The sequence below is a fragment of the Pleurodeles waltl genome, chromosome 1_2 (assembly GCF_031143425.1).
Source record: "Pleurodeles waltl isolate 20211129_DDA chromosome 1_2, aPleWal1.hap1.20221129, whole genome shotgun sequence".
In the NCBI taxonomy this organism is placed as follows: domain Eukaryota; kingdom Metazoa; phylum Chordata; class Amphibia; order Caudata; family Salamandridae; genus Pleurodeles; species Pleurodeles waltl.
In genome coordinates, this window is record NC_090437.1 from 1,213,928,725 (window position 1) to 1,213,952,679 (window position 23,955).

General features: G+C 42.0%; 1 protein-coding gene across 3 annotated transcripts in view; it reads left to right on the forward strand.

Moving 5' to 3' along the window:
- Window positions 1-23,687, forward strand: part of FAM53A (family with sequence similarity 53 member A) — a 58,940-nt gene extending 35,253 nt beyond the window's left edge. For 2 of the 3 annotated variants that reach the window (XM_069204001.1, XM_069203994.1), the window contains exons 4-5: window positions 153-946; window positions 22,554-23,687. In XM_069204001.1, the coding sequence (XP_069060102.1) occupies window positions 153-946; window positions 22,554-22,880 (1,121 nt within the window). In that variant the 3' untranslated portion in view covers window positions 22,881-23,687. The remainder of the gene's footprint in view (window positions 1-152; window positions 947-22,553) is intronic. The other variant, XM_069204010.1, reaches the window with a different exon arrangement.
- Window positions 23,688-23,955: the final 268 nt, after the last annotated feature.

The following is a 23,955-nucleotide window of genomic DNA, read 5'->3' on the forward strand; positions in this document are numbered from 1 at the left end:
ACTTTGTGCTTCTTTTCTTGTTGGAGTTGATGTCAATAGAAAATTATCAACCACACTCGTAATGCTGACATGCACTATGTATATAGAACTAATGTTCTGCTCTAACTTCGTGTTTCTCTTGCTTTCCTTTGTGCTTACATTCTGCTTTTTAGAAGACAGTCCTTGGAAGATTTTACATGGGAATTATCCATTACGGTCTGAGGTGAACAAGAATTCCTTTTTCACTTTCCCCTCATGCCCTTTCGGCATGGGCAGAGCAAACAGTGTGAGTCTGCAGTGGCAGGATTCCTCCCACACCTCCCTTGTGTCAGGCTGGATCAGCGAACTGAACCTCAATGAGAACCTTGGGCAACCATTGGCACCTCCCACAAAACGGCACTGCAGGTCGCTGTCGGAGCCAGATGAGCTAGCACGCTGCCGGTCCCCATGGAAACCTGGCAGTTCAAAGGTCTGGACTCCTGTGTCAAAGAGGCGGTGCAACAGTGGGGGCAGCACCACCTTGCAGCGTTCCAACAGTCATGGCAACGCTACTCTTCAGCGAAGCACCAGCATTAGCCTTCCACAGCATGTGCTGTCACCAAGTAGTATGTTCACCATCACTAGCTTTGACACGTCGCCAGTGCCGAGGCCTTCATCTGCAAGTAGCGGCTTTGTGGACAGTAGTGAGGGAAGCACAAGCTCCAGATGGAATTCTGGAGGACCATTTGACTTTAACCCAAGGCGCCGCCTGTCTCTTTCCCAAGAGCACATTACTGAGACTGGCAACCTGTTGCCTTCAGCAAATAGCACTCCCACCTCAACGCCAGAGCTGAGCCGTCGTCAGGGCTTGCTCAGATGCCGTTCACAACCATGTGTGCTGAATGAAAGAAAAGCCAGACTAAAGCGCAGGCGCGAGGAAGATGTCCGATGGAACCGTCCCTCGTTAGACTTTTTTAAAATGACACGGGTAAGTCTCCTTGTCTGGCATTCAGAGTATTTAAATAAGTTGTTTTAAAACGTATGCAACAGGTTCTTCTCAGTTAATCAAAACCTTCTTTGATTTAAGTGGTGGTTTCTGGTGTCATTCTTTTGTCATTGATACATCCTTTTACCAGCACATAGAATGAGTCTGGGTATAGCTATCAACTCCATGCCATGCTAGGAAGACTCGCCTGTTGGTATTTTTGTCTCTGAACGGGATATTCCAAAGAAAATGTAAGATTCCTAAGGTAGAAATGAGCATTGTGGGTTACCATTTTCTATGTCTTCCTGAGTAGCTTTTGAAATTGGAAGGCACTAGAAGTAGGGTTTTAATTGAGATAGAATGAATCTGTGTAGATAAAAGTTCATGGGTAAGCAGCGAGTCTCCATCTAGACCAGGGCTCTTTGGAATAACTTGGAATAAAAAAAATTGCATACTTTGAAAACAAAATGGATTACAACATATCATAGGAGTGGCCTGAGGGTAGTTAATCGGTTAGTGCATGTGTGCTGGTTCCTTTCTTTGTGTACCCACGGTTAGACATTATTTGTCAGTCACATGGTATGTCTAACAAAACATTCTAGATACACCAGTGGACTACACCGGTTTGTGTGGTTTTTTTAAATAAAGTAAAGTACGTTGAAAGGGAAATTTAAAAATGTGTTTTTATTTGAAAATTCAGCCTGTTATAAGATGGCCAAAGCTATTCAACTTGCAGCTCTGGGTTATTTTGTTGTAACACTTCATTTTTTTTTGCACTGGTTTAAGTAGATGGTGTTAGCAGGCTTTAAGGTAAAATGCCTGAGCTCTTTTGGCCCCATGCTCCTGTAGGAGCTGTGACCATCAATCTAATTCCCTTCCTCTCTACATGCCTTGAAACGTGTACTAGTAGATGTCCCTGATTACAAGGATTCTAGAAAGAGTGATTTATGTTTTTTGACGTATTACAGGAGTAAATGGAGTAGTTTCAGGAAGATCTTTACTGTTGGCAAAAGTTCCAGAGGAGGTAGTTTAAGAGGTGGATTGAAGATAGGCTTCTATTAAGTTTTTGAGCGTTCAGTATGCAGATGGGTTTACATTGAAGACTGCACCTTGAGTTTCTTGCTGAGTAAAGGGGACGAGAGCTGCGCAGCTGTATGCAGGCAAGTTCAGCTGTGCATCTGACCTCCAAAGAACCAGAGTAAATTCTTTAGGTTGAGCGAGAGTGATGAGGCTCAGAGCTAATGTAGCTGCTGTGTAGAAGATTGCCTTGAGGGAGATATGGTGGGTGCTGAGATGCCTGTAACTTGCTGCATAAACCGAATCGTTTTATATAATGTATTTAAAACTCTAAACAAGGGAAGGTGACATATCCAGTAATTTGCTTGTTACCAGTGCCATTACTGTGACGTGCATGTAGCGCTTTTGCCACTTATTCCGTTTCTAAACATTATAAATAACAGTAATTGGAGTTGCCCAATTTGCTATGCTTGGAAGGATGGGATCCTGAATTGAGATTCAGAACCCGACCTGCAGATCATGGGAGATGCCGGTTAACTCAGTCGTCTCGAAGAATCCTCCTTCACCCTCCATTGGCACATGGGGTGCTGTGGGCCCTTCATGTTACTCTAGCACCGCCAACAGTTTTGGGGTTTAGAGCCCATTAAGCCTAAACGAAGACTGGAACCATTGGTTACTTAGGTGTTAAAAGAAATCTGATTATGTGAAAAGACGTTGGGAAAATATGCAGTACCTTAAAGTGGTGGTTGCACCTGTAGGCCTGGGCGATGAATGTAAGTTTGCGTCCTAAAGATGCCTGAAGAAACTAGAAGTGTTTTGTCAAAACTATTTGCGTTTAACCACCCCTGCTTCTGATTTTAGTGCCCCAGGTGGCCATGCACAGCCCATAGTCGCCGTTTTTTCCTGTGTGGTGCTTCCATCTCTACACAATTTTACTTTTAGGGTTTCTTAAGTCAGGTGGTTTATCCGGTTGTGTTTTCTGTAAGGGGCTTGACCATATGAACACACATAGGATGAGCGTCTTTCTGGAAAATGGTTCTGCCTTGCATGTATTAAACCCTCTTACAGCCTCTGTGGGAGGTTGTGATAGCCTTAAGAACCAAGTATCCTATTATACCCTGCTGAAAAAAAGTCCTATTCCAAAAGTCTGCCTGTTAGTCTGCTTTCGATTTTAGTTTTTCCAAATCTACTGTGAAATTGCAGTAGAAGTACTGTGTAATTCTGGGTGTGGTGCTTATGTGTTGTCTGAACAGTTTGAATGTTTTGGGTATGTAGTCGGTAATTAACCTATCGATGGCTTGTGTTAAGTAAATGAGTAGGTTTGTTGTGTATGGTACATATGGTACTTTAACAGATCAAGTCGCTGCATTTGAATTTGGGTGACATAGCTGGCCAAGTAGATGTGTCTGCAAGTTCGCCTGGTCCTTAGTAAGTAAACTTACAAGGGGAGCATATATGTTGATGAACCTTTTGGATCGCATGGAATATCCTAGTCATTTAGTGACTACCGGAAGCAATAATCAGCATAAACAATCATTAACTTTCAATTAACATCTACAAACATGTATTCATGAATAACCACAACTCGGTAAAGAGTTAAACAATTTTTATTTTCCTATTGATTACAATACTAAATCATCTGTTAGATCAAACTTTATTCAATCAGCTCAATTATTAATTTATTAATGAATTGTCAAATACATAACTCAGTTCAGGACTTGAAGAAAACATATGCTTGAATGCTCCTACATAAGCCAAAGAATACCAGCATTAATAGCCGAGTTCAGCAGATAGCTAGTCAGTCATTTGTCACTGTCAACGTCACCCTTAAAAAGCCTACCTAACCCAGATTTGTGTTAGCATGTGGGACTTCATACAAAAGAATTTAGAGAAAACATGAATTTGGAAAACATCTTTTCTAAGTGAGAAACTATGGTCAGTGCAGTTGGTACCTAGAAGAAAAGGCACAATTGGTCACATTTTCATAGCTACCTATCCACAGAATGGATCAGCAACAAAGACAGTCTTCGCTTCAGGTCATCAAATGATCAGCTACGCAGAAAGGCTCTCAAGAACATGAGCCCAATGACAGAATCTCGAACAGCGTCTCCTGACGTCATCAATTCACCCTTTGCATCTCTTTTTCGCCCCTTATTACTTTTTATTAGGGTCTCCCAGTCCATCCCCCTAATTCGTCAGTCAGCAGATATGACTTTAACCTATAGTATTTGTTTACCAAATCTACGAATTTTAATATTAGTCCTTTCACAAGATGTGGATTGGTCCGCTATACGATGTCCTCATCATCTGGCTCTTCAGGTATCGAAATTGTTGCATGTTCTTCTTCAGTCAGTACCTCCATTGTTCAAGTCCTGGGAAAGTACATTTAGCCTACTCTACACATAATTGTATAAATTGTCTTCATCATCTCCTGTCCGCCGGTACATTGCAGAAAATTCTAGCTAAGCAACTTTAACATCGGCTGACCAAGGACAGGTCATGCATCCAGCTTCTTACAACGCGGTTATTATTTCAGCTGTGTGTGTGCAAGGCCTAGGAAGACTAGGCCATGATTTCAACTAAGTTAGCACTACAAGTTAAGGTAAAACATAGGTTAGACATTTCAATATGACATATTACTACATTATTCTTGTATATTTTTCATCATTTCATACAGTTTGTTATATTAGTCCAATCTCGTATAAATGACTGTCGTGCCCCAAGAGCACATTTTCAAACATGCACAATATTTTCTCTGATTAATTTCTCTACAAACTTTTCATTATATTATATCAAGCACATAAACATCATTAATCATTTTCTAATTAGCATATCTGCTTCAGCATGTCCTTAAAATGGCACCCGGGGTTGACACCTACTGTTACATCTGCTGTGAGAACGTTATCTAGGCACTTTTGGTCTTTACAAAGTGTACACTGACTAAAGTGTCCTGTGTACCATGTTTTATACGGGCTGTAAGTGTGACACTGCATGGTGCTTTGCGTTTTGTTTTCAGTACAGGCCGGGTTTCGTATGCTTTTCAGCTGCTCTCCAATTTTACTGCAGCGAGAAATATCTGCTGTTTGTCACCACATACTCTGATGAATGCTCAAAGACATGCTGTCTGGTCGCGCTTGCAACCTGGAGGTGTTTAGCATCTTTATAGGTGACACATCTGCTTTGACCTGGTATGTTTACTGTATCTAGAGACGTGCCAATGGAAACAGCATGTCCAAATTTCTGGCTCGCTTGTTTTTGGCCGGAAGACTGGGTTGATTTGCGTGCATAATTTTCTACTGAATGGACGTCTATGTAAAGCTTAATGGTTCTTTTAACCGTCTGTCCGTTTTTCTTCTAATTGTTTTATTTCTGCGCATTGCCAGTCATGAATCTCCTTGCAAAAATTGTATATGCAATTGCGATTCATTAATAGTCCATTTTTTTTAAACCAAGACCATAAACGGGCCCATCAGCCTCCTGATCTCCACCCAGCAGGACAGCTAGTTCCTTTGCGATACAGCTGTAGTGTATATGCAAAGATAGTTAGATGGTCCTTTTCGAAGAACCGAATCCTTAAAATTAAAATCTAACACAAGGCCACTGTGTCACTTGGGTTTATACAGTGTTTCGTCCTTGCTGTGCGAGGAAGTATCGAGCAGTTTCAGCGTTTTGCTCTTCCTTCCCTGTAGATCGAAACATGGAAATCAGATTGTTTTCCTGAGGCACTGGCTTTCTGTTGGTCGTTGAGGGCATTTTCTTTATTTGTATACAAACTTATGCAATTGAATTAGTGGTTATGCATCTTTTATTATAAAGCAGTGGCATGATGTGAAACGGATCTGATCTTTGTAGATGATCACCCTACTCCTCAAACTAGAGGTGAGCAAGATCTACGGGACATCTGACATGGTCCAAGCGAAGAACGACTGAGAATATGAAGGCGCTGGCCATGAATGTCATCAAGCATTCCCAGAGATGACGGGCAGTGATTTTGGCTCTTAAAAGTACATCTGCCTGAATATTTGTAGGGACTAGAAGGGAGTGGTTGCTGTGACCTAGAATGATGCGTGTTTGATTCCACAAGCTTAGATGGTGAGGTTGGGTGCTCCCAAGATCCTAGCGCAGTTTTATCTTAACCTTGCTTTATTCCTGTTTGTCCTTCCCCGTAATGCCAGGTGAAGACACCGTTCATCCCTGAAGAACTCGAGCTTCAGAGTGCAATGCCTTTCACTGGGCTGCTCTGCCGCCTTGTTTTTGTTTGAACTGGATGACATTTTTGTGACCTGCTTGAAGGAAAACAGCATTCATTTCCAGATAAACGAAAATCTGGTCCAAATCCAGAAGTTGCTGCAGATCCTTTAAGTCTCAAGATAATTGCCAAATCCGGCTGCCTTCGGATGTACTTTTCTATCTCGTGTGAAGTGTTTTCAAATATTCCATTGTGAAGTGTGCCCTTCAAGTGCTAGCTGTACTGTTTGTGTCCAGTTGTTCGTTTTACAGAGGAGCAGAAAGTTGGCATGTATTAAATTTGGCTCCCTCCTGCGAGCTTACGGAAGCAGAGTAGAAGCAGACCTTGTGTGCTCTTCAACTGAGTACTTTTTACCTGGTTGATTTTTTTTTTGTTGATTTGATCTCTTCCTGCTCTCTGGTCTAAAGTGTAATGTTGACTAACTGAACAGGAGTTGGCTTTCAGACTTTCACGTTATTGGGTATAATTCCTAAAGTTTTTGGAGTTCACTGAATAGATGCTGGCCTTGTTGCACTTTTGTAAATGCTGCTGCCAATACTGCGCTGTTTCGTTCCCTACTAATGTACTCTTTTCCTCTCCAAGGGTCTGGGTATGCCTGCACCTGATACCCACTTAGATAGATTATTATAATCGTATTCCTCCAATGAAATGTACCAATGGCATTTGCCTTTCGGCATGTGGGTTTGGCATTCGTGTTTTTTTTATGCACTGTTTTACTACCAGGATCTGGGTCTAAGGAGCACTTGTCATACATTTGTCTCAAGTAACAGCTACATTGTGCAGCTTTTCAAGTGTATTTGTTATGCAGCTAGTGGTGCGCCCTTTGTACCTGTAGTAGTCTATAAATTCAGCAGATGTGCAGAACAACTTTAAGGTTTCCGTAGATAATTCTGAGGCTACCTTTCCAAAGCCACACGTCTAAAATAGGCTTTAAGGTCTTGCTTTCGGTGAATGCCCTTGACTCTCTCCTGCCTGCTGCTGGTTGTTGAAAGACCGATTATGATTGGCTTTTTTAGGTCCTTATGAGATGTATGACCTTAATTTGCCTCAGACGAGTGCACAGTAAGTCTTCTATTATCTGTAGCACAGTACATCACTTTATGAATGTAAGCATCCAAAGCAGAGGTTGATATCCAAATTTTTCATGGCTGAACAAAAGACCACAATTTGAGCAATCGAAATATTGTACCATCTATAAACTGCAAAGCTGAGGGAAGCGAGACTTTACCCAAGACAGTGGAAGCTGTTGCTTCATTAATAAAATTGAGGGAAGTGACCTGAAAAAGGTGATGTTCAAATGCATGTTTTGTAAAGTCCAAAGCAACAGCCTTGTTTCACTGATTTGTCCAAACATGGCGAAAGAGGCTGCATGCATTAGCCTCTAGAATCACCAGTGTAAGCCTTTGATGCATAAATCTGCGATTTAACAAATTCCATAGTGACTGATGAAACAATTTTCGTTTTCGGTTTTACTACAATACTGTAGCAAAGTAAATATAAAGTTTCAGTTGTAATCTTTTACATTATTATATTGTAAAGATTGTTTTGTAACCTAAATCACGAAGGTTTTCTAAAAGCTTTGCTGGCTCTGATAGGAGTTTGTTCTGAAATTGAATAAATAGTGTTTGTTGATATAATCCAGCAAAAAGCAAATCTGTAAAGATTTAATTTTAAATTTGCTATGAAAATTCAAATTTTCAGCTATAGCTCTCCCATTGGATTTGTTTTACTCTTCCATTTGTTCCATATTTGCCACACTAATAACCTTGAAAGGTACTGGTTTATTTTTGCCTCAGTGCATGAACACTATAGCCTTGTTTTTCAACTCCGTTTTTTTTTTTACCGTAAAAGAATAAAATACACGAGGTAGAGCATTCAGAGTTTGAACGAGTTCTGACATTTCCAGAAAGTAAAGACTTTTCTATGTCCCCTGTCTTGCCCAGTAGCCAGCAGAGCCTTGTGTTGGTTTAGTTTGCAGTGTGGTTACTCACATGGTCTAACTATTTAAGTTTGCTATTTGCTTACTGGTTGGTGCCTCTTAAAGAAACATTTCTAATGCTCCGGTTTCTGGGTTCCTCGTCTGGTGTATCCGTGATGAAATCAGGCCTTTTAGGGTTCTGTGCAGAGTAGGGAATAGGAAGGAAAAGCAGCTATTTTTCTTGCGTTTGTCGTAGTGGCCATGGATTTTACTGCAGGGTGCTTTTCCGAAATAACTAATGGAAAAAAGCAGTAAAAATTGCCAGCCTTTAAGTAGATTGTTAGACGACCTATATATACATTGTGCGTTCTGATGAAAGCTGGTAAGCTTGTTGTGGTTCACTTGCGATTTGGGGAACGGCAACATGACTATCAAGAGTTGAGTGGGAGCTTCGAAAGGTTTGTAATGATGTGTTTGGAAACACATTTGGTAGCACAGACTAATCTCGTCTTAGCTTAGTAAGAGTGATGGGAAACAATAAACGTGCTGTGGTTATTCAGTTTACTAATAGAGAATTACTATTTACAGCAAAGTAAACTTTTAGCCAATCTCAATTCAAAGCTCAAATGACCTGATCAATTCTGGAATGGATAATCGATATAGTTAGTCGTTTTGTGAACTGAATTACTCTACCATATCATAACTTTCCATATAATTACCCTAGCTCTATGCATTGAAATGTGGGTGGTAATTGGCCGCTAAAACACGTTTATTTTGTTGCTTAGGTGAAGCTCACTGTGGCACAGCAAACGTATGCCTCATTGTGATTAGTTTCATAGGTTTATTGATATTATGGACATAATTTGCTTTCCCGCTTACTTTTTTTCCCTTAACTTCACTGGTCTCTACTACTTTATCTCCCTTCCCTTCTACATTGATCCTGCTGAGGTGGCTTATTTTGTAGAGGACATCTGCGCAGTTCAATTTTTGCATGCCTTGCAGGATTGGAAACTGAACTCACTTTCTTGCCTGGCTTGTATCGAGGTCGAGAACTTCGTTGTTTTTTTTTTTTATGTTTTTTTCATTAGTAACTGAACGTGTTGTCGTCAGATCTGATAACCTGATAGGACTATCGAAAAATAGGTCTGGTTTTTACCATTACATTTTAAACTAGTAACAAGAGGTGGAGATAGTGGTATATGATTAAATGTTTTGTCAAACGAAATTGGGACTTCTCTCTGGTCCTTATGCGCCCCTTCTGTTCCTGGCCTAGTTGGTTCAGATTTGTAATTCCAAACAATTAATTGTCCTTAAACCAAAACGACTCACCCAACAAAATGGGTGGCCGTGCTTGTTTCCTATGCGAAGTCCATCAGGAAGAATTCATTAAATATTGAAATTGGTGCCCTCATCTTGAAGAAACTTCAGCATGTTTTTTAATGTCAGCAGATGAAAGATCAATATTGAATATTCTGGAAAGCATCTCTAAAGGATTATGAGTATGCTGGAAATTCGGCCCACTGGTGTGTTGTGGGTAGGGGGTGTGGTATAGCAAAGCTTCTATGTTGTTCCTTAATGAATTGTCACAAAGAGTTCATCTGGTCCATCACACTATTTATTCCAAGTCACGTTCATCAGATCACTTTTTAGGAGTCTAGCTAATAGTCTCACGAAGCATAACATTTATACATAATCCTAACTGCAGGGATTGTGTTGAGCAGTTTTGCCCAGGAACTGAAGTATTACACTCCCTTCTCTCTAATACAGTAACGCTGTATATGCTTTTCCTTTGCCAGGATATATTGTCTAAGTTTTACTTACCAGACAACTGAAAGCAGAAAATGCCAAACTCTTAGTGGACCTGGAGTCTACCTACTGCTAACATTAGTTGGCTTTGCTTTCACCTAGCCCCTATCCACTCTGTTGCTCCTGTACTCCTCATGGTCATTGTGAGATACATATATATATATATATATATATTTTTTTTTGGTAGAGCACAGTAGTTGACAGGGCTGTTCCAAAGAGTGCTTTCAGGTGCCTCTATTACTCCCTTGTCCTCCCCATTACTCAGCCTCCAACTTAATGTTGCTATTCTCCCAGCTGCTGCTTGGCAGTTATTTTAACTTTTTTTTAAAACGCTTCATCTGCCCGGTAGCTGGCATTTGTTGTTGCACCGATTTCTGAAAGACACTTTGTGCTTTAAATTTATTTATTTTTTATATTTACCGTTATAAGTGGCATCTCTCCCCCTCCTCGACCCAAACCACTAAATTAAAGAAAGAAAGAAAACAAAAGCCAAAACCAATGTGTCAAAAGGCAGTTGGGTTTGGCAAGGCTTGCTTTAACATAATGCAGCATGGTTCAAGTTAAATTCAAACATCTCCCTACAGTCACTAGAAAATGTAGAGTATGAAATGAAGATAACTATCAAGTAGCTTTTTTAAATTTTTGTATTTACTCTTCTAGGTAAGATCAGTTATTAACGGGCACCCAGCCAACTAGTTTCTTGTTTGGAGTGTATATCAATTCTCTATCTATAGGTTAAGCAAGGAACCAAATACAGTCTCAGAAGTGAACTGCAGTACTCTGCTTTGAGCGCTTGTCCAGTCAGGACAACAAAAGTGGGGAAATGCTGCAAGAGGAGATGGAGGAAGATGGTAGGCAAGCTCAAGCATTTTTCTGCTGCCCTTCAGATCAATTGTATTGTAGGCTTTATTAATATTTTGGTGTTTTATTTCTCTTTCTTCAAATTGGTGGCTTTCTATTGAAAGTCAAAATAACTCTGTGGCCTGTTCTATAAAGAACACTGCTGCTCAAAATTTCTGTAAAAGAGTGGTATACTTTCCACTTACCCAATAGCTGCAGTTGTGTGCACAAAACTGAGCACGCTATGAGCCATGTTATAACGCCCTGCCTTACCAGGCTGCTGCCAAGTTTATCATAAACCACAGTTGTTGATTGTGAACATGGGGCTCCTTTCTCTTTAAAACCAGGGAAGGCTTGTATGCCAACCGTACAAAAAAAAGTGGAGGATCAAAAGAATGGGTACTGCCTAGCCCACTACGGAATCGGTCATCTTCCCCAAAGTATCCTTATGCCGTTCAGAATTGCTTATGCCAGCACAGCAATGCATGCTACCCCCAGCGGTTAAGGAAATACCCATTTGTGAGTATGTCTCTTCAGGTCAAAGATGTTATTTTAATACTGCTTTCTACTTTATTTGAAGTCAGGTATTTTTGATGATTAAGAAAGGTTCTAGGTGGTTTAATTGAATGTGGTCAGATGTGATTAGTTATTACAGCCGAACGTGTTTGTCACAAATGGCTCACTGAAGTCTGTTATTGGAACAGTGGTAAGGGATTGTCTAATAATGTGTTTTTTCAGATTGACATTCATGAATCGTTTGCCACATTTCAAAGTATCTACTGCTTTGGACTACAAACCTCATGCCATCCATCACTTAAATGAGGAAGGTCACTGACTCAATACCCTGTTGGAATGTTAGTGCTGTTTGAGACTTGTGCCTGTACCTCCAAATTTGAACACATTTTTTGTGGATTTATGAACATCAATTGAGGTCATTTCAACCAGTTTACGAACTTGTCGACCTAAGTTTCTTGATATAACATGGCTGGTGGGCTTATTATCTACACAGCAGCACTGACAAGATTATTTTTGAAGGCAGTTTTAAGCAAGTAGTGATCTACCTTCCCCAGGATTGCAAATTACTTTATTTAAAAGTTATTTTCTCGTGGATTTCCAACAGGTCTTTGCAGTTTCCAAGCCCTTCATAAGCATAAATATCATAAAGCAGAAATTTTTCTCATGCGTTGGAACTATCCTAGCTCTGAAACACCAGTACTCTGATTGGTCAAGGAGTATTGTGCAGTGTACTTCTGCTCTGCAACCCAGTGGCCTTTGGCCACTTAACTCTCACAACTAAGCATGGGTCAGAGGAATCCAATCCATCGTTGAATGCAGTTCATGGGCATGGTTTGTTTTTAAAGGAGCTTTTCTATTGGTGGAAAATGTCTAGTTGCTCCAACATAATTCAAACCCTTCTGTTCCACTTGTCTGATTTGTGTTTAGGTCTGGCAAGACTGCTTTAGCGGTATCACCAACAACGTTTAATAATAACACAAATGCATAAGGAGCAGCCCTCTATATCCTTGTTTAGCTGTCATTCATATTTTGCTTCTGCCTAGAATGCCTGCATAGAATGCAGCAATATGGGTCAACCTCCATCTACACTTGGCTGTCTGATAGTGAATGACAGCACTTTCCTGATCAAGTGTCCATCCTCTAAAAATTTGCACATGAATGGCTAGGCCAATATTTATACTTCATTTTTTCCTTTATATTCTTTTTTTTTTAAAGATATCCAAGTGTTCAAACTGTTTAAGTTGCGTAATTCTAAGCCATGCGTACCTTTGCCAATAGTGATACTAACTTCTTATGCTTTGCATTTTAACTGAAATGGCTTTTTATGCCTGTTTTAAGCAGACATCCCTTCTAAGATGGCTGCACATCTGGCTACTATGGTTGGTGCTTGGAAACACCCATTTCAGTATTGAAAGTATGGTGATTACTTGTTTAAAACTGTTACACGCATATGACGGCCACGTGCAGGTGGATGGGTTTCTTTTTTGTGGTGTGCGTTTTCAGTGAGAAAAAAACTTACACCAGCTTGCCGAGACCAGATCTATTTCCAGTGCTTTTCTTTGTGTGGTATTCATATTGCTTTTTCCTGGTTCGAGCAATTACATAAGAGGGAGTTAAATAATGCAGAGTTCAGTGAATGATTGTAGTAGTAAAACTCGAGAGGAGACGGTGGATCTTAAGACCTTGACATAGTGTTATTTTAGCTTTCGCTGTAGCGATAAAATGCTTGAAGTTATCGACTCTTTGGTGTTCTGTAGACTGAACCTTAAAAGCTACATTGCTCCCGTCGCTAACCAAAATATTAGTGTAAGGCTGATTTCAAGCATTTTGTCTGAAGGTGGAATCCGAGTTTCTGGATCGTAAGCCAAAGAATCAGTTTGCGTAGTTTTGGATCCAGACGTTCACTTTGGGTCTTTACAAAGTCCTGAGTAGAAACCATTGTAAACCTTCTGTCCTAGAAGAAATCTTCTGGCTTGAATGCTTTGAAGCAACGCCTGTTCCGGTGCATCCATTTCTGGACACAGCCCAACCGTCCACTTCCCCTCTCCCAGACTGATTCTGTTGCTGGGTATTTCTAAATGTTCTCTGACGAGATGGTCCTTAGAAATGTTGAAATTGATTCTTATAGCAGCGCGTACTAGTAATTAAAATTCCGGAAGCCACTACCCGTTTTATGAAAGGCTGGTAGTTCAGTAGATAAAAGTGAATAATATTCACAGAATATTGCTTTTCATGATAACATAACTAGCATCCATAATCTATACTGGTTTTAAACCATCTCACTCAACAAACCAGTCGACTATCCTGTGCCCCGTGGACAGTATCTTACACCCTGTGGCCAGTTATTTCTCGGAATACTGAGCAGTAGGTGTTCATGTGGGGCACTGCTGTCAGCTTCTAGGTTCAATTTGCTCATTTTCTCTGCAAAAAATGTAGTGGCTCCACGTTCTTGAGTCAGGAGTGAAAGTGTTAATTGTTCCCATATCAGAAGTTTTGTCATCCATTTCTGCTGGAAAAAAGCAGATGTTGAGACGCACTGTGACTGACATCGGGTGGCAGGTGTTCTGTGGCCTAACAGCCCTATTCATTGCTCAGTGGATTTTCAGGATTTCTTTGCGTGCACCATTCACCCCTCTGCTCCCCACCCTTTTGTCAGTTCGCATTGTAATAGCCCACGTGTGTGCAGAAGAGGTGTGCTGGCTATGCATGTAAAATGCTGAAACGGATGCTTTAGAACAGAGGTCTTCAAACTGGGGGGCGGGCCCCCCTAGGGGGGCCTGAAGTGATCCCGGGGGGGGAGCCCAGACTGTGGCCAAAATAAATATTATACAGATAAAACAAAAGCCTGTTAAGCAGAAGCATGTTATTTCAGTTTTAAAAAGGTACAGTACTTAACTACAATGTTTAAATAGGTTTAGACATATTTAAACATTGCCATGTTTATAAAATTGTGAAAAATTCTGAGGGGGGGCCCAATGATTTTTATTTTTCAACTGGGGGGGCGCGGCATTAAAAAGTTTGGAGACCTCTGCTTTAGAAAGACGTATGCCAGCGATTTCCAGATTGACTCCGTAGCTGTAAAGCTGCTCTGCATTGCCAGGTCAATCTAAGGTGTTTATCAGCTTCCATGAGTTTGATGTGAGCGCTCGCATTATACTCTCATGCTTTTCTACAAAACGTAGCTTTGCTGGCAGTCCACCTGTGCATGATTTGCAGTGGGTAATTCCCAGCTTTAAAGGATCAATTTATGAAAAGGAAAACTGTAGTTCGTATCCTGCACATGTTATGGTACAGAGTATCAGTGACAGCTATTACATTTTTCAAAGTGGTGGGGCACATAAAAAATTAAATTAAATATAAAAATTAACTTACCTTCTCAGGGTGATCTTCTGCAACACACGTACATACCTCCGAAGTTCCTCCTGCCTCGCGCTGCTTACTGGACCGTGGCCTCAGAGCCAATCCAAGCAGTGCTGTCTTTCTGCTTAGTGCTAAGCAGCATAAGAACAGTTCTAGGACTGGCTGGAGCAGGCAGACACAGTACTCTATTGGACACCAACGGGGCTATGCCTTTGCTTCCCAGCTTCCAGCTGTTAGTTGTAGAAACCGGAACTGCGCATGTCAGGCTGTCCACAGTAAAAACTCTGGCCAATCTGACATGCAGTTCAGGTACCAGCCCCTGGTCATCTTACTGTACTTCTGTGATGCTGTGGAAAGGTCGGGGTGTCAATGTCTGGGTTTCCTTGGTCTGGATTGTCATTTACCATGCATGTGACCCTTTTATACATTCTGAATTTTGGAATCCTAACTCCTGAGCTATTTGTATGGGTGTCTGGTCGTTTAGGAGGCAACCCCAGAGTATGTTCAACTTTTTTGGACTCTGTCTCCTGGTGTCCATAAACATGTTTTTGGGGCTAGTCACCTTTTGTGGCAATTTGCTGGTTATCACTTACTCTCTGCCCCCCAACAAGCTGTGGGTCCAGGTCTAGCATCTTTTATACATTCATGCCTTATAAAGACTGGATCCATCACACAGACCTCTTGGGAATCTGTCAACCAACTGCAGTACATAGCAATCGAGGCCATAGGCCCTCTAGTCTGATCCTGGCAGGCTTGGGGCCTTGGCCTCTCTAGGTCATCCATCCTTTCAGTGATACCATGTCCCTTCCATCAAGGTCGTGCATCTCGAAAGCTGTGCAGGCCAGCCCCAAGGCCAGCCTCAGTGAGAACCACTCTGCCTGCCCAGTCTAAACTGATTAACTTTAGTCTTTCACTCCTACACCCTAATGAACTTGTGGTCAGAGTAGCATGGTCTGAGATGTTTAAAAAAAAAAAAAAAAGGTTTTTTTTTTTTTGTTCCTCCTTCATGAAGCGCATAATTAGCTTATTTTTGGTCTAAAACCCAGTGTACATGGCACTCCAAAGATTGTGCATGTGCTGCAATTGTTGGACGCTAACACTTGGTAGGTAGATACTCCGACAATTGAAGTACTTGTAGCTGTTGCTTTCCTCATTTTTTTAGGGGTTCAGTGTTCTCATTGTGCTTGCATCTCTAAAGTTAATTTGTTTAAGGATCTGCAGCTACTCAATTTTCCACACATTAAGGGAGGTGGATTCGACCTGTCTAGCCTCACCTCTTTAGCAGACTTCTACATCAAGCGTGTTACACTGAACGTCCATACTGCCTGAGCTTCTGGGATACAGGGCTATGATAACATCTTTGTTGGGTAAAATTAAGGTTCTGGTCATTATTGCTCAGCAGGCTTGGTTGCCCATTTGACTAACCAGTGTCTTTTGGCTTGCACTGTATTTAAGGTAAGACTGCACTGCACAAGCAGCATGTAAACGTATGGCTGCATCTCATGTAATGTGACTAGAGAAAGCAGTTTACAACGAGTTCTGTTGACTGTCGGCTGCCGGTTGCTAACATGGTCACCACTTAAACTCCATCACCAAGTCAGCCATTTTGTACTGTCTAGTGCTGCCTATTTCCATCATATGAGACTATGAAAACATTTGTTGCTCTGTGGCTTGGGCTGTGCACCTCAAAATAAAGTAAATAGAATCTCCTAATCATCTTGACTTTTGAATTTGGTTTCCATAATGCCATGCCCAGGTGTCAGCTGCGCTTCTGCCCAATGACTGCTTCCGTGTTGACGTGCTCTCAAAATGTGTTTCTCAGTGTAACGTCTGGCATCCTGCTGCGTGACCTTTGAAGATCTGCCTAGTGCGTTTGTATATCTGTGATTCTTCTTTTTATTACTGCAAAGGTCACTTAAGTCTTCCCAGCACTTCCTGTTCTACAGCAGAAACACCCCTTGGTGTTGCACATGCTAGTTATTTCTATATAGTGCTGAAGTGGCATAATTAGGGGTTGGTTTTAAGGATTAATTTACAAATCCTTTATTCCTATCCAGTTGTGCCATGAGAGTTTTGGGCCATGTTGGACAGCTGAAAGATTGCAGCAACTAGGAAGAGCGTCTACTGGGTTCTGCGAGAGCCAGTGGGCAGAGATGTGATGCGCATTCTAGATTGAAGACCTTTAGACAGACCTGTTCTTGTCCATGAATCCGAGATTTGTACGCCCCAGTTTTCAGCTTAGAGTGCACAAGCCCAGTTAATCAGTGTAGCTGGGACATTCCTTGAATCCAATTCAAGAGAGCAGCAGCTGCCCGTTAAGCCTTACGCACCTTGTCCTGCTGAGGCGGCCTTCGGTGCAATCTCCCATGCCAGGAGCACAATGCGCTTTGAGTTTGAAGAGGTAATTTGGTGGCGCGCTGAGCCGCCTGCCCGGGTGGCAGCTGAAGTTTGAGGCACCTCTCTCCTCCCTGAGGCAGAGCGCCTGCAAGCAGCTGCCCCCTCTACTTTTGCATCTCTCACCCTTCCACAAAGGCCCTGTGGCCCGACATATCTACCAGTTACAGACTGGTCTATGGGCTCAATGAAGTTGAAATTTGGCACGTATCTTCCTCACAAATCACAGGGAGGCGTGCTGCGCATTTTTAAAGGAGCGGGGTAGCGTGTTTAATGAGCATTTGCTAGTTCTGCAGAGAAACCTTTTGTTGGGGCTGCACTGCTCTCTTGTTGAGCAGTTATCCAGTCGTGTGTTAGATTCAGTAGAAAAGTATTGACTCGTCGCTTCCTTCAACGGGTGACGATGGCGGAGTCTTGGTGGTGTGTACTCAAATATCAGCTTTAAAATCTGCAGCAACTTCACTTTTTTGGTGCGGTATGCTGAAGGCATTGCCGAAACCTGAAACAAGAGCCCTTCATGTGCGAAAACACTGCCGCGTAAAATCACCTTGCGTATCTGGAAATCATGTTTCCGCTGTTTAATGCCGTGAACCGTAAATCTTGCCAGCAATCAATAAGGAATGAATTAACTCCATGCTGCTGGCAGCTCCGTGGCTGTCCTCCAGGCTTCGGCCTTAACCCCGCCATTCTCGGGACCCGTTCGGTGCCGTGAGGAGAAACCTGAGGGATCCACGCGCCCTGAGTGGGAGTCAATGGGCCCGGCGAGCTCGAAGCGCGCCATCGGCCTGGACCGCGCGCGGCGCTCGCCGCGACCCTGCCCGGTGGGGGCCTGGCCCCTTCCTCTCCTGCGACGCTTCAGCAATCAAAGGCCCCCTTTTCATCCTTTGTGCCCGGGCGGGCATCCATTTTAAAGTTCAAATTCCAGCAGGCTTGGAAAGAGGGGACGGCGACGGCGGGGGGCGTGCCTCGGGATGATAATGGAGCATCAAAAGTGAGCTGCAGACAAGCCAGCACTTTGTCCTTTGACAGGAGGGAACAGGCTGGGGGTACTTAGCAGTGAATGGGCGCTCCAAGCCCCCTTTTTTCCCCTTGAGCCAGTGAATGAAGCGCTGGCGAGGTGGCGGGCTCGATGAGCATCTGCCGCTCTGCTTCCATTTGGAACGGCAGAGGCGACCACAATGCAGGAATGGGCCCAAAATGTCATTTAATGAAGTGAGGCTGTGTTCCCGGCTCGCCATGCGTTGCAGGGCGAGGGAGGAGGCCGGAGTGGGGGTTTGTAGTGTAAGCGACGGAAGCAAAGGGCGCAGTGGACTGTCACTTCTTTTCACACATTTTTTTTGTTGTTACCCCCCTGAAATGTTTGCAATGGGATCGTTCCTTTGCGTCCCTGGAAAGTCGCACATTAAATGCCCCCACGGCACGCCCCTACTGTAAGCCCCCAGGCCGGCTTGTGTGCGCTCTTTGGCACAGACCCATAAATGTCACTCGGATTCGCTGTGAAAATAGCGAGTGAATGAAGACAGCTGCCTTTTGACACTGTATGAAGCGACGTGATGCACTAATCCTCCAGCCCCAGAAAAGCGGTCGACAGATGTTTCTTGAATTCTTTATTTAAGGCGAACGCGCCTGAAATGAAGTGAAAGCGGAACGTGCCTCACCTAACTTCTGTACATTCATGCTTTTAAAATGCTTTAGGTTTGTATAACTACCAGAACGGTGGAGGCTTGTCCACTGATTAAGGAACGGGCGTGAAACTATTGCCGATGCGAAGTAATAACACTTCTTCACTTGCGTTATTATGCGCTACTCTCTTCTTGTGAACTTACTACTACAGTTTTTCGATGGAATTTGTTTTATAGAACTTTTTACTGTAGTTCGGATTTGACTTGAGGTAAGGAGTTCTACATGCTTGCGGAGAGTATGCATTTACATAGTTTAACTTTGTTTCATGCTGAAGTTTCAATGCTGGGCAGTAACCGGTTCTCCAAGTGAAAGATGCTTTAAACAAGCAAAAAAAAAAAACAGTATAATTTTTCAGAACAAAAAAGCTGCTCAGTCGTCCACTCCTGTTGTGCGTCAAACGTGCGACACCTTCGTCTTGGCAACAGGTGCAGTATCCACTAGTGACGTCTCATCGTGCTAGGCGTACGCCGTGAGTAATTAAATGCACTATTTATTGCTCACGATACCTTTGTTCGCAGGCAACGGTACAGAAGAAAAGTAGAGTAGTTGTCGTCTTCTGCATTTCTCAAATTACTCAATTCCAGATTAAATAGCCACTGATGTAGCCCTTAGGATGCGAATTTTTCACACAGCCCAAGTCAAGCAGTTTCATGTGTTTTCTCCCCGTTGCAGGTTAACCTGCAGACAGTCCTGGCTTCCAGATTGTATAGATATATTAAGATAGTGAAAACATTCTGCATTGTCCTTTTTAGGGTCGAGCCTGCGTCGCATGCGCTCGCGCATGTGTATCGCAGCGAGACGCTTTAGTGTTTAGAAAAGGGCTCGGAGCCCTGTCGACGTCATGTCAGTGTTTTTCATTGGTTCGTTGGCTTGCCTAATAAAATCTGCTTGCTTTCATTAGTCGAAGGCATGCATACGTCATCCCTTTTCTGGTGGCTAGCCCTCCTCGAGCGCATCGACCAAGTACAGAAAACATGCGAGGCTCGCTGTTTTCTGTCCGGCTCGTGGAATACTTTTTCTCTAATTTACTAGCGCGATTTCGCTTGGCAGAAGTCGAGCGCTTTACATAGTTAATTGCACTTTTTCGGGTTACCTACATAAATGCACTTTTGCTGATAGGTGAAAAGTCATGTTAGGAGTTTACAACGCTATTAACTCTAACATGAGCAAACGTGAGACCCGTTGCATTGCAAATGCTTGGTTTGAATTATTATGATTATTATAATATTCTAATATCCGTATTGACCAGTCATTCTGTGGTTTACGTATTTATAGTCCTGCGTTGAACCAGCAGTGGGTCATTACAGATGTTCTGAGTATAATGTGCTTTTGCCATTGTTGAGTAGTCCTTGACTTGGTAATGAGTAGCATATCACTCCTGGTGTCCTTGAAAGGGGATTAGTGCCTTAAGAATTTCTTTATATTTACTTAATCTGTTAATATTGTTACTTTGTTAATCCTACCCCAATTGCTGTTTATTTCTGTTTGTTTTATTGTCTTCAACATCAAAATATGACCCATGGGGTGAATTTTTTTGCGCCTACTGAATGTTACTCTACTTTGTGTGTTTTATGCATTGGTTTTGTACAGATGTGAAAAAGCGATTTATTTAGAACCACAGAACAGTGGCAAGTACCTATATTGACAATCATTTAATTAAATAGGCTATTTTTTTTTATAGCAAAACCATTGAAACGTGCACACTGGCACAGGAGATTCTCAACTTTCCCTGTAATATGGTTCCAAAGCACCCTTTCAGTTTTGTGCTATAGTAATAAATGAATGACTGTTTAATTAGTGCCTATGAACCTAAGAATACGTTTTCCCTGACGCAAAGTGTAATTTGCTATTAATATTGTGACGAAGGGCTGTGACTCATAAGAGAACGGTTAGTCATGAAAACACACCAGGCTGTACTAATCTTAGATGCACAGTACTTGTGCTAGGGGCAGTCCTCAAAACTATGTACAAGGAGTGCATGATGAGCTCAACCGGATGTAGTGAAATGCCTCTTAATTTAGGGTGCTGCAGATATTAATGAAATGCGCCTTCATGATGTTCCAGACACCAGCAGTGGTTCTAATATTTGGAATCTTTTCATGCAGTGGTGTTGTGCCTGCTCTGAAGGAAAGCCCTCTCTCACTTCAAGCGCGCTAACCCAATGTAAAGGCTGAGCCACAGCCCACTCCATGTTTCTTTTGGCCTTCAGCGAGGGCGTCTAGTAGCAAGATGAACTGTCAAAATGCACTTAATAAATTTGCAGGGTTTCTTTCAATGTCAAAGCCGCTTTCATCTCATTTTTTTCTTATTTTGACCAGGGATAGATCCAAATTGAAGTTGCCTTCGAGTGTTACAAGGGCTAGAGCAAGTGGCGTGGGAGCTTGCTATTAACTACCAATGCCCTTTTGCCTCTCATAATAAGCCACGATACTGTGGGCTTCCCTAATTCTTGCATTTCATTTTTATCAATTAAACGGGTAAGGGGATTGTTACTTGGCAACCACAGACTAGCATGATCGTAGACCACATCCCTGCCCACTAGATGATGCTATAGAGACACAACTTGCATTAGGCTTATTTAACACAAAAATTTGTTGTCCCGGGAGGCAAGGAAATCTGAGGTTGAGCCACTACAGTTCACCCATTTCTTACCTCTTCCTTTTCCGGTGAGTGTTTTTGCCTAAAATGCCTTTCTGTGCTTGTGGGCAACAGGAGCACTGAAATATTTACCTATAAATTGTGCACCTGGCCAAGTTCCAGCTCACTTTACAATCTAATCCATACTTTGAGGCTTGCAGTTACTTCTAGTTTTCTGTTGGCAGTTGAGCACTTGCGGAGCCTTCAAGTTAAAGTAAACCTGGTAGAAAGCTGCTTACCCCAAGGGCCTGTGTTTCTACACATGAGCAACCCAAAAAGTCATTTAGAGTGGGTTAGTGGAGCACTAGTTCTCGGGGAGGGGGATTACTGTTTACCATGGAGGTTCTTGGGATTTGTATTGCTCCGTGGTCCTCTCTATAGCCCTGTAACAAAATTGTAGCCCGCTAGTTGTGAAATGAGGGGTTACTTGGGCCTGAGCACTGCTTTAACTTCAAGAAATGCCTTTGTGAAATAGGAGACCTTGTCTTGTTTAGAATGGTTTAGATTAAAACAGATGTGAATGGTCAAATCCAACCTTTACAGTAACTTGGTGTTAATAAATATTACAAAACGCAAATGAGTGCAGTGCATTAGGTTGGCAGTTTCTTCCCTATGAATAGCTTTGGTTGGTAAACAATTGTAACTTACTTGGCCGTGCTGTTTGTAGAAGTGGAATTCGGTGGATAATTTCCTTCAATAATGTAATTTACTTTTAGTAGGTTAAACTATACAAAGTATGACCTAGCTGGCCTTTTTTTGGTGCCTTGTGCCACCAGGGACTGTTGGATCAGAGTGGCTTAATGGATTGGGGAAATCAAAAATCAAGTCTGTTTTTTTTTTCATTTGATTCATTCTACTGCCCACTGGAAACATAGGGGGAGGATAGTTGATGGTGGAGTTTCAGTTTTCAGAATATCCTGCCATTCGCATGCCATATGCTCATATTCGGTCATTAACAAAATTGCAGTACAACACCATTTCTGACTTTTGTTTACCAAGGCTCTCAAGAAATAGTTGTAACTAAAGCTGGGAAGGGTCTTTCAGGGCTGTAGGCATGTTGTGGACTACAGGAAAGCGATGTCGCCTGTTAGATCGGAGGCCGCAGTGATGTCTTAACTGTGATGACCTTTAATACTGCCTACAAATGTGAAGAATGTAACACTTTTTTTTTGTTGTTTTTTTAATTGCAGACACTGAAAAATTCAAAAAGCCTTTGCTCCCTAGACTACGAGGAAGATATTGATGACGACCCGCACTTGAAGACCATAGTGTCCTCTCCTTGTGACTCGAACGACCTTATGAACATTATAACTCCTGGTTCCAGTCCAATGAAGGAGCAGTTGGAAGAAGCTAGGCATCTTGGGCAACATCCTGCTGGCCACAACTCAAGGGATTACAAGAAAGCAGCTGCTGTGAGCGAAAGTGAGGAAGACACGAGTGATTGTGAGAGCACTGAAGAGGGAATCTTTCCACTTGACTGTGGGGATTTGGACCTTGAACAGATTGAAAACAACTGAGCCTTAGAATTCATTGACTGAGAAATATATAATGGTGGACTTTCTCTTTACTCAGTCCAGATCTCTGGATTTCTAGATCTGCTGCTGCCTTGGCCCTTTTTTAGAAGACATTTCAGGCGGGGTGGAAAGTGACTGTCACTTGTTTAATATGTTGATCATTGCATCGACGAGAATTTTGGTTAAATGTTATTTTTGAACATTAAGAAGTAATTTTTGATTAAAAATGGCCTAAGATATTTTGCATTTTTACAGCTTTTACAGTTCTGAAGATAGTATCTCTATTTTGAAATGAATTTTCAGAAGGGCATTCTATGAACTGATATCCTACTCTACACTGATTCTGGAGCGGGCAAAAGTTCTTTTTTTATTAAGAGCTTCTTGTAAAGGAAAGAAACTTTATAATTAAAACCTGAAAGCATCAGGCAATAGATGATTGACACTCTTGGTTGGCTACTGGTCTAAACTACTTAATTGCATCCTTTATGTTGCATTGTTATATTTCAAAATAGGTACAAAATATTTTGACAGTCTTTTTGATCAAATGTAGTATTAACCTACGGGGTTAATATTTCCATGAATTCACTACTTGAATTATTTTCAGCCTGAGCAAAGTAAGCTAGTTAGAGGGCTTCAATCCTTTAGTAAGTGCCACCTTCTTAGTCCTTCCGTTTTCTGTGGTTTAAAACAATGTACGAGAGCACTTGAACTGTTGTAAGAATTTATGATCAGTTCACCAGGAGATGATCCATTCAACAAAGCAGGAGAAAACTAGTCATTGTAATAAATAAAAAGAAAATTAGCTTTGCATATGTTTTGATTTTTTTCAACGTAATGAATGGTTTACTATTTTAAGCATGTTAATGTAAGGCATTTAAGTCCTACATAGCTGGATTGCTTGAGAGCAGCAACTTGCTCTACTTTAGTGGAGGTGTGCATGTCGACTTGCAGAGCTGGAGTACCACCTTTTTGGGGGCGAGCGCAAAGCTCTGTCCCTCTTCTAATCTTGCTTTAGAGGGGTTTTAACCATGCCCATGTTACGTCAAGTCTTTCATTGGTTCGTGGGATTGCCTTTTAA